The sequence below is a fragment of the Nuphar pumila genome, chromosome 10 (assembly GCF_984573655.1).
Source record: "Nuphar pumila chromosome 10, dmNupPumi1.hap1.1, whole genome shotgun sequence".
In the NCBI taxonomy this organism is placed as follows: Eukaryota; Viridiplantae; Streptophyta; class Magnoliopsida; order Nymphaeales; family Nymphaeaceae; genus Nuphar; species Nuphar pumila.
This window is the reverse complement of record NC_143258.1, coordinates 87877963-87889769: the sequence shown is the minus strand read 5'-3', so window position 1 is coordinate 87889769 and position 11807 is coordinate 87877963. Positions and strand designations below refer to the sequence as shown.

At 36.0% G+C, this 11807-nt stretch overlaps 1 protein-coding gene across 2 annotated transcripts; it reads right to left on the bottom strand.

Annotated features, from left to right (window-relative positions):
- Window positions 1–450: 450 nt before the first annotated feature.
- LOC149827225 (uncharacterized) lies at window positions 451–10724 on the bottom strand. 2 transcript variants are annotated; one of them, XM_090019211.1, is made up of 7 exons: window positions 10609–10724; window positions 9267–9329; window positions 9071–9150; window positions 5520–5628; window positions 1549–1706; window positions 1296–1461; window positions 451–1215 (listed from the first exon to the last, which is right to left on the bottom strand). In XM_090019211.1, the coding sequence occupies exons 1-7, from the start codon at window positions 10609–10611 to the stop codon at window positions 856–858; spliced, it is 939 nt and encodes a 312-aa protein (XP_089875337.1). In that variant the 5' UTR covers window positions 10612–10724; the 3' UTR covers window positions 451–855. The 2 variants fall into 2 exon arrangements, with proteins under 2 accessions (XP_089875337.1, XP_089875338.1); XM_090019212.1 differs by lacking the exon at window positions 10609–10724 and adding an exon at window positions 9431–10298.
- Between the last annotated feature and the right edge of the window lie 1083 nt (window positions 10725–11807).

Below are 11807 nucleotides of genomic sequence, written 5' to 3'. Positions count from 1 at the left end.
CCACAGAGAACAACCCTGTTGAGTTTAACCAAGAGGATCGTAAAATGAGTTCTCTATAATAAAAAACAAGAAAAATAATAAGACAATCAATGAGGCAAACATACAAATGAATAATGGCTCTTCTCCATTGCTAAGTGCAATAAAAATCCATATTGAATTATAAAAAAAGATAATACATAAAACAGTAAAGCGTTTCATGAACCTTGCAAATATCACAGCAACGATGAATACCATTTTATGGCTTATATCAATAAGTTCATATGATCTGCAAATTTCACAATTCTCACTGATGGCATAAAGTATGCTCATTGAGCGATTCCTAATACAATTCATAGCATAATTCACGGTGCGATTCTGTCAGTCACCAAAATTCTCATGTCTAATCAGTAGCGCAGTAAGAATCTGAACGAGATGATTCTTTTATGCACCTTCTCGTGTTTTCATGTATGAGAAAAGAGAAATCATCTTATTACTTGAACACAGGTACTACAAACCAGTTCGAGTATACTAGTACTGTAAATCAAGCTATACAAGGACAAACTGTCATTCAGTGACAGTCATGTAAAATGGAAGAGGAAAAAAAACCCAAACCACAACCTAAACAAAAAAATGAGAGCGTAACACTGAAGTTGGTTTACAAAAGTTCAAACCTCTTTTATACAATTCATAGAAAGTATGATGGTCAGGCTTTATGACAGAAGGCTTTGTATAGGAGACCACCACCACCAAAGCCCACCGCATGTTGTTGGCCCTCTTGATGATGCTACCTCAGCATCCATCTCAAACAGCAAGGGAACCTGTTTCTGATTAGAAACCACCACTGCTTCGCAATTGGAAACTTTTCAAAGTTTACAATCATGCACGCTTCACAGCCACCATCCTTCCATTTTGTTTGCTGCTGTTGGCAGAACTCTGTGACCAAGATGAAGGCTTGAAGGACCCAGCCAACATAGTCGATGCTGCTGCTGCCTTTATTTTGCGCCTTTTTGACTCCAACTCCAACCGTCTCTTTGCAGAATCAGATGCCAATGATTCCGGAAAAATTGGGGCAGCCTTGATTGCAGCACGCTTCTCCCTTCTATTCACATCAAACTTTGAGGCAAATTTCATACGAGATGCTGTCTCAGCATCTTCTTTAGATGAAGGAAGCAACCTTATCCCCAAACCCATCTTCCGTGCAGTAGCTTCTTCTTCAGCAAGCCGCTTCTTTTGATTCTAGATAAACATACATAACATAAATTAATCTGAAGTAGAGTAACGTCAGCAATGAGAAAAGCTTGAAATCAATAACATACTCTCATTTGAGCACGAAGAGCCCGGTTGAGAGAAAAGTCATTGGAGTGTCTGACATCTGAAACACGTTGAAGGCGCACCAATAGGGGCTCAGCCTCTTTCTTCTTCTGCAAATCTTCTTCCTGATGCTCAAGCCGATAAAACGGATCTGAAAGTTTTCCTTTTTCTGCAAGATCCACACAATCAGGTCAGATACTGCTTTGAGAATAATCTAGATAAAATGTTACAAAAAAGCACAAGAAAATAAACCATCCTTCATCAGCAGGAAGGGCAAGTGTTTCTGCATCCTCGACATCATAGTCTTCAGTCTTTCTTTCGGCTCCACTTATGATAACATACTCACAGTTTTTGGGGTCGGTCTGTATAACAATCTCTTGTTTGCAACATGCTGACTTCATAGAGAATCTCCATATCTGAACAAAATGAAACATTTTAAACACTGATCAGACTTTTCTTTTAATAATAACACTGATCAGAGTTGAGAACTTGTTAAACTAGGTTCTTAATTCAGCTCTATCGAACATCTACAAAGTGCCAAAATAAACATTATTAATGGGCTAAATGTGCAACATCTAAGTGACCATGCGATCCTAGGCAGTCTCAGACAAATACTGAATCGGAATTCTGAAGTTATAAACACAGATAAGAGAAGCTAATAATGCAAATCTTCTCTGAAGACCTAAGAAGCATGTCCAATTCCCAGAGTCCCCACAGCTTGATGGCTGATAGCAATATTGTACACAACTAAAAACAGAACATTTCAAATATTTGCATATTTTAAAGAATATATTTCTTGTCTACATAGACAAGATGCTGCCTTCAGTGGCACTCAAGTCTCTTGGCTTTGATACACCGGAAGCATGCATGAACCAGCATTGCTGTACAGAATTCAACAACGAGATGATAAAAAATGATCGTGCCACAATAAACATATTGTGCACCACAAGCTTGCACATAATAACAAGGATTCCCATGCTTCAGACATGCAAAATTCAATGAAAAAAGGGTGAAATTTCTTTCAGGATGCACAAAAATAGACAAATGACTAAAGGGCTCAGCAAGGTTTGCACTAGTGTATTAATTCAATCATGAATCTTGAAGATCAAATACAGGAAAACCGTGAATTTTAAAAAGGGACATGAAAAGGTTTCAGCATGCCCAGGATCTGTCTAAAATTTGGAATCACACATTTCAAGGTCAGTATCTGTATCAATGAAGTAGATTTGTTGCTTTAAGATAATACACAAATATAGACTTCAACTGAAGTAATAATTCCAAGTAAGACTGTCAATGGATCCATCAGGGTGCACCCAAACCCATCCATGTAACTAGTTGCTGGATTCGGATTAGGGTTTTGTCAAGTCAAGAAAATGAAATCTCGAATTCAGATTCATGTTATTTAAGGAGCTATTTTTCTCAACAAAATAACATATAAAATACTTGGATCAAGCCAGGACAGGTCAGATATCAAACAAAAACATAACCCAAACCCGCCCACCATATTACTCAGGTCAAGTTCAGGTTGACCTGGATAATATTTGAGTCTGAACTTTTTTATGTCCATAATCATGTAATCAGGTTGGGTTGGGTCGGGTCAGGTACTCGGTACAAACCTGACACATTGAGAGCCCAAATTCCAAGAAACCTTTAGTATCTCCCTAGTCACACACACACACACACACACACACATATATATATATATATATATATATATATATATATTCAAGAATAGATTATATAGGCCTTTATATGCTAGCCATTCCTACAAATGCCTCTTTTTCATTTTTTGGTTGTTTTTCATGAAACTAACATTACAGATGTGATCTACATGTTTCAATTAGTGGGAATCGGCTCTCGAATCGTCCAATTACGACAAGTAGACATGATTTTATAAGGCTTCCCAGGTAATAAAATTCATTTTTTTCATCTAAAAAACATGATCCAAAAGCCGGTTCCCACTATTTTGAAAATGCTGAATTCATCCGTGAGGTTGGATTGGACCAAAACTACATGCAGATAAGAGATCCAGAGGCATTTGTATGTAATGGCGCCATTACTAAACATTATATATATATACAGGAAAAGTGGTAGCTACCTAGCACCAGTGAATAGGTGTTTCCGGGTTGTTTTTTGCAAATCTGACCCTGCAGATGTATTCGGCATGGTTGATTTGATAGGAAATGATACTTGGATAATGTTTTTTCGATAAAAATATGATTTTTTAAGCATTTAAATTTACAAAAATTGTAGACCATCGACTTTTAAATCTTATAAAAACCTACTTGCTTGTCGGAATCGGACAATCCAAGAGTCGATTCCTATAAAATCAAGCATGTAGATCACATCTGTATAGTCAGATTTTAAAATAAAATAGCAAAAAACCTTCAAAAGCACGGTATGCTAGCAGTAGGCTAAAAAAGTGGTAGGCAGCTACCACCATATATATATATACATATATATGCACACATGTGATAAAAAAGGAAAAATTAAACCCTCAACTACTAAAACTTGTATGTTCCATACATGCTTTTATTGCTAAAAGAACGTTTCTCGTTGTTTCCAGGTAATGGTGATTAACAACATCACCTTTTTATCAGGTTTAACATGGGTTTCTCATTCTAATTGCAACTTCCTATATCTATTAATCCCACACAGCCTCCAGTTTTCTGTTCAAAAGGAGAAATCAGTAAAAGTAATATGCATTTGGTCAAGATGATCTATCAAGCACAGTTGTTGGTAAATCGGTGTACATACATGAAAAAGACCTAAATGTATATATAGGAGTACATGTAAACTCAATAGGTGAAATGTATGCTATTATTACAAACCTAGTCAATTTTCTTATATAGACAAATGATGCATGCCTTTTGCAGCTGTTTCATGTGATTTTTAATAAACCACAAACATCAAGCCTAGATATGGATGGACATAGTACAAGCCATGGTTGCCAGTTGAGGAAGCGGGAGCGGGAAGCGAGGCACTTTCAAAATTTTAGGAAGCGGGAAGCGTGGGACCACTTAGGAGCAAATCGGGAATCGTCTCGGAAGCGAACCGGAAGTGACCTAGGAAGCGAGGGGGAAGCGGAAAAAATAAAAACAAAAAATACAAAAAATTGAAAAAATGGGGGAAGTGAGGGGGAAGCGTGATGGGAAGTGTGTTTCCCATTAAAGGGAAGCGTGCTTCCCATAAAAGGGAAGCGCGCTTCCCATTTAAAAGTGGCGCTTCCCCGCGTGTTTTGGAAGCGCGACGTTTCGCGCTTCAGGGAAGCGTGCCTTCCCCACTTACCTAGGTGCTTCCGGTAAGTCTTGTACAAGCACAGGTCATTGAAGGAAATGAAAGCCCATTCCAGAGAACCTAGAATTATGTCATAAAATACAAGATCAATATTCAAAGGTGGAAAAGGATGCTCTTAGGTATTAGGAGAACAAGAGCATGCACTTTCTCATCTTTTTATTTGGGACTTGGGTATTGTATGCTGAACAAAACTTCATAAAGGAAATAAATCAACTATAAAACCCCCAAATGAAATATATTATAAATTTATCCATGTCACAGAGCATATGATCTTTTCAACCAGTTACAAATATCGATATTTTCAATTTATTGTAAATTTTTTATGACAAATTTCTTAACTGATGTTTATATTTAAAATGTGATATGCTAAATATATTGCTAGAACAAAATATAATGGGATTTTGTCGTGAGGATAAGAGAATATTCAATATTGTTGTTAAAATTTAAATGTAAAGGGGAAAATTATAACTCTCTCTCTCTCTCTGTGTGTGTGTGTGTGTGTGCATGCATGGGCACATGCATCACTATGTCTGATCTGATGCACCGCTTCCTCTCTCCCTCTCTCCTATCTTCCTCGTTCTTTCTTTTCCAGCAAGCCAGAAAATTGAAGGTTTTTAATTATCGAGGAGAAAGTTGAAATTTATTATTTTTTATTTTTTAAAAAACACACCAATATTTTAACTATATTTCCCCATATTTTTGCCATTTTTTACAACCTCCTGAGATTTTCACCTGCAGGAACAAGATTTGCAACTAAATATTCGAAAAGTGAAATTTATGTCAATTCACATGGTCTTAATAAGTCTTATCAGATAGCATATAATGTAAAGAGGAAAAAGAAGAAACGTGCCTATACTTATCAATCGACAGGGTACACTGGTGTTCAGAACTACTGAAGAGTCAGCAAAAGCTATCTAAGATTAGATACAAACCTTGGTAGAATAATAATTTCCAGTTTGTTTTTTCTCTGCATTGAAACGTACACCCTTTGCTATCATAGAATGACAACCACCACACCAGATATTGAAGGGCATCTCGAACCTAAAAACATAATCGCAGATGTTAGAACAAGTAGCAAGGTGCACAAGAATCATTACATGGATGCACAGACAAGGCCACAGATTGTATATGCATATAAAACATTGAAAAATAAAAACAAAAGACAAACTATAAGTACAATATGAAAGAATTGCTCTTGCACCAGGAAACACGTCAACCATTAATCTGATTCATTCACCAGATCACAAATATGACACGAACCAACCAAGATATGTTTGGCACATGAATATAGAAGAAGTTATCACAAATCTCGTGTTCATGAAGATAAAAGGCCCAATGGTTCTTCTCCAGGCTAAATCACAATAGGTTGACCTAGTGACTAGTCTTAGGCTCTTAGCTAACCCATATCAGTCCCCCGACTGATGAACCTGGAGCAGGCTGGCCTGATTCAAATATAACTAGCTCTCATCTGATCGTGTAAGTTTAGTTTATGTTACGTAAACAAGGATATGAATGTTGGGGATGGACAAAGGTAGTCAGGTACAGAGTGCTGAACATGTTGACAGCAGACACAAATGCACATGCACATGCACACACATACAGAAGAGAGAGAGAGAAGCATGCTTGAACATGGAACCCATAAAGAGAGAGCAAAGGCATATTTGAACATTGAACTATATAAAGGAGGTTTAAAAATAGTGACGTAATATATAAGACTAAAAGTCAATAAATGTTAGTCTTTATTTTATATATATATATCTTGCAAAACAGGGTAGCCATGACAAAAACTATTCACTAAAACTATTCACTTCATAACATTTTTTTCAAAAAGACATGATACTTGAAAGGATATTGGAAAAAAATTAAAATTTGTTTTGACCTTATCATTATGTTATGAAAAAGTTTATTCACACCCCCTTGCCTAAATGCTGTTTATGTCATATTTATTCATTTTTTTACTTCAAACGAGCTATATTTAATATTCTAAAAAGCATGTTCCTCATCCTCCACTTTTCCTGTTCTTTATCAAAACAATTCTATCAAACAGTGCTTAAGTACCATTTATTATTTTTTTCCTGTAGCTAAAAGATTCTAAATGGTATGTTTCCTCTATTCTAAAGTATACTGATCTCTTGTCCAATAATATGATCTTTTTATCATATTTATACCCTTTTAACTATGGGAACTAAATTTGAAACTGCCTTTCCTTAACTCTCCTTGGAGGTTGAATGAAAATCAAACAAAAGGCTAAGGTTACTCTTGCCTCTGTTTTCTTCTTCAGATCCAAAGTTCCAAACAATATCATAAAGGTATTTATTTGTCTTAATTATTTCTTAGCAATATTATTGTTTATCACATAAAAAATTTCAATAATGATTATTCATGCATTGCTCTTTTTTTAGACAACAAACAACAATAACAACAACAACAACAACTACGCCTTCATCCCAAAACAATTGGGGCAATATGAACCAAAAAAGAAAATCATTTTGGGTCTTCCACATGAATCCTTCTCCTCCAATCATTTCTATCCAATGCCATGTCCTCGGTGAGGTTCAAAGCATTCATATCCTATCCTATCATCTCCATCCAAGTCTTCCTAGGCCTACCCCGACCTCTTTTAACTAATATATTTTCCCATTTCTCCATCCTTCAAACTGGAGCATCATTAGGCCTTCACCGAATATGTCCAAACCACCGTAAACGATTCTCTCTCATCTTATTTTCAATGGGTGCAATACCTACCTTCTTACGTATCTCCTCGTTCCGAATCTTATCTTTTATTGTATTTCCACACATCCATCTAAGCATACGCATCTCAGCTACACTCATATTTTGAATATGATGTCTCTTGGCAGCCCAACATTCCGTACCATATAGTAAAGCGGGCCTAATAGTTGTCCTATAAAACTTTCCCTTCAACCGCAATGGCATTCTACGATCGCACAACACTCCAGTTGCACTTTTCCATTTCATCCACCCAACCTTTATCCTATGATTTACATCTCCATCAATTTCTCCATACTTTTGAATGATAGATCCCAAATATTTGAAACAATCATCCACCAGTATTTCTTGCTCAACAAGCTTCACTACACTCCCATCACTACTTCGTTGCTTACTAAACCGACATTCCATATATTCTGTCTTACTCTTACTCAACTTAAAACCTCTTGCTTCCAATGTCTGTCTTCATAATTCTAACTTAGCATTAACCCCAGCTTTAGACTCATCAATCAAAACAATATCATCAACAAACAACATACACCACGGCACATTTTCTTGAATTGATCTCTCATCTTATTTTCATTGCTCTTTTTTTAGAATGAAGAAAAAAAATTCATTCCATGATTTCCATCACATCAAAGAAAATTTCCAATGTTGACAATGTACTGTTTTTTTATCATGATAAAAGTTTTAATATCGATATATTCATGCACTGGAGCCCAGCCATAAGGAAGGGCAGCTACAACAACCAGCTTTAAATAAAACCAGAGTTACAGCCAATACGAACTCAAGGAGATGCTTGCAATTTTAGGCAACATTAACAACTAAAGTGCGCCTAGAGTTATGCTTACAAAAAAAAAAGAAATTTAACACTTGATGAAGTAAAGCTGAGAAGTGTTTAGTGTCACCATGATATGGACATGGTCGCAGCTGGCTGGCAGGAATTTCGTTTCTTGTGTTAACAATGACCAAGGTATGTTATTCAAAACCTTTTGATGATTACAACTGCACTAACTTTAGTTTATATTCTTATTATTTTGAAAATCCTGATTATGTAATTAATCTGACAAGCCCAAAAACTAGGCCCCCATTCCATAATGGTAGATCTAGGAATAAATACTTAATACAAGGTAGTTATTAGTTGATGACTTCAGAAAATATCAAACTAAATTCTATTATTCCTCAATGCTTTTGACCCGCCTGACTGCCTGAGTACTGAACTGAGACAGAACCAAGTCGCAAGTGCTTAGGTAACTGAACCATGATTCTTCTAGACAAGGCATTTCTTGACTGAAGTAGTAAATCAGATCAATAACTGCTGATTGCAACAAAAGGACACTAGTAGGGATGTTGCTTAAGGTTAGCATTCAAATTGTTAATTATTTGGGATATATTTCTTTGAGGAGATGGTCTAAGCCTCTAAGGATTAAAATATGCCATCTGTTTTAATAGTAGCATCATTCTTGAACATGATTTCAATAACTACAAAAAGGAAGTGAACTAAACATATCACACTAAATCCAAATCCAAATAATAAAAGTTGCTCTATCCTATCAGTAATGGCATGTGGTATACCCAGAAACAAAGATGGAGTTCCCTAAAGTAAAATCAAGACCCATATGAAAATTTTAAAATTAATTATACATCACATAACGAATATCCAAATTAGATCCTAGTCTTCAGCAAGCACCTATTGGATCTACAAACCTTCAATCGTATAATCCAATTCAACAGAAATACAATAGAAATTGCATACCTTATGATCAGGATTCCCTGGTCTATTTTCCGGGCTCTCTCCCGTAAAGCATGTTGCCCATGAAACTTGTTCAAAGAACCCTGGAAAATAAAAAGAAAAAAAATGGGAAAAAACAAAAATGTTAGAATGCAGGAACCAACACTAAGTTATTTGACAGTCACACTGATTTCAAGTGGTGAAAGAAAGAATATAATACCTTCTGAGGGGTCCATTCGGGAGGATAATAAAAGTTGTCTGCTCGAGCAGCTGCAAGCGATGACTGGAACCGATAGACGGAAAAACAGAATAAGAACCACCAAGATGAATGTAAAATAGAAGCACATAATGCATATAACAAAAATAGAAAAACTGAATCTGGACCTGGATGACAGGGCAGCATCTGCCAAAAAATCTATGCTAATCACCAAGTGTTCCAGAACAAGGTTGTCAAACTAAGAAGCGGAACCGGAAACGATACGGAAAATGAAAGCGAGCGAGGCACTTTGAAATTTATAAGAAGCGGGAAGCTAGGAATCAATTTGAAGACAAAATGGGAATAAAAAAGGAAGCGATATGAGAATCGAATGAGAAGCGATACTATTCTTAAATTTCATGATTTTTTTAGTGTAAGAATTAAACTTTGGTGAAAAATCTAAAAATGATGGTTACCTGTTTAGAGAAAACACATGGGGAGTGAGTGAGAAGCGTGAGATGAAGCACATATAAAACATGAAAAGAAACGTTGAGAGGACATATAGGAAGTATGTAAAAAACATGAATGAAGCCTATGAGAAGTATAGAAGAAACGTGAGAGAATTGAGATTCCCATCAAGTTTTACTTGAAGCACCCTTCGCATCTATCTAAGAAGCTTCCGGTAACTCTGATCCAGAACAATCTCCAAGCAAATCCCATTAATATGTGCAACAACCCTTTCAAAGGGTAAATCAATTCCAAAACCAAAAAGCGTACAGGAATTGCCTAATCCTGATAGCAGTAATGTGTTTCGAACACAATGAATTGGCCAAAATTAAACTTCCAAATATATAAAGAAGATACAAAAAGAAACCAGATAACACGAGGTAAAGAAAGACAAAAAACTGGGAATCAAAGAATACACGATAAAATAAAAAAACTCCAGAAAATCACATGATTACGATTCCAAATTGCGAAATTGTGGCAAGTAAAACACAGAATTTGCAAAACCAACAAAGAACGACCAACATTAATAACCCTAATCGTTCATAACCAGGAACTCCAACCACGCAAAACGCAGAAAAAGTCTGAAAACATACGAAACCCTAACCCTCCGCTATCCGATCCACGAAAATCTTAATCAACAAACCCAGGGATCCCCAATGTTTCCCAACCCTAATTCCCTGCAATCCTAATCTTCCCACGCATATGGTAGCACATTCAAGAAAAACACACCCTAACCTTTTAATCCCCGATTCTTCGTGAAACCTAACCCTAATCCTTGAACCAAAAAAGAAGAAGAAAGGCAAATCGCATCAAAGAATTCAATCGGAAAACTCTTCCAAGGTAATTAATACTGACTTACCATCTTCGATGTTCACCGTATCAGTACGACGAAGGCAATCGAGAGAGAGAGACTCCCAATAAATATATATAGGGGTGAAAATGGATCGGGTTAGATCGGACCTTCGATCATTTGTTACATTACAGAGAGGTTTAGGGTTCGAATCTTGTCAGGTACATTATATTTTTATATACATTTCCAAATTCTCATGGATCATGTGTAGGCACATGTTCGGATCGGATGCCTGAACGAGTCAATTCTTTACCCGGTCGAGTATCCTATTCAATGATTCAGTGTGTGCTCATACATGATTCTAAACCAGGTCAGGATTCAGAAGGCAAACCCAAACCCGTTAAATATTTTGTTCAGATCTTTCTTTTTTTTCTACCAAACCCAATAATATATAGCCGGTTTGGGTCAGGTATCCAAGATAAACCCGACCTGTTGGATGGCTTTCATCATGATTAAGGCTGTCAACGGGTTGGGTTTGTATTGGATACCCAACCTGATCTGAATCCAAATTTTTGGGTATGGGCATGGAAAGTGCCAACCCAAATAATATTTGGGTCGACTGGAACCCGACCCGAGCAACATGCAGGCCTGATTTGAGTCATGATTTTTGCCTAGTACATGACCCGATCTGGCTTTTTTGTCGGGTACCCGACCCAACCTGAATATTTATATGTATTTTAAATTGAAATAAATTTCCAAAATTATACCATTTAGGATTGGGATTTCAAAAATTTTCATGATCCGGCAACAAGCAAAGCTGGTAATTTTATTATTTGGGCAGGTTCCCAAGTTTATGGGTGATATGAAATTCTTGTTTTGAAAAATGTTGCTTGAATTTTTGTTTTGGAATCTTGACCTTTTCCTTAAATTCTTATGGTGATTGAAAATTTTCTATAATAGTACTATATATATATATATATATATATATATATATATATATATATAACGTCAACTAGAAATATGTGAACAAGAGTGTGAACTAGGTATTTTCTATATTTTTTTTGCAAATCCGATCATGGAGATGTATACGGCATGATTCATTTGCTAAGAATCTACAGTTGGATCATGCTTGAATAAAAAATAGAATTTTTAGATGCTTGAATATTTATAAAAATTATGAGTTGTTGATTTTTAAGTCTTAAAAGATCCATCATGTTCGGATGCTCTAAGAGTCATTTTCTATAAAACCAAGCATCTAAAATTCTAGA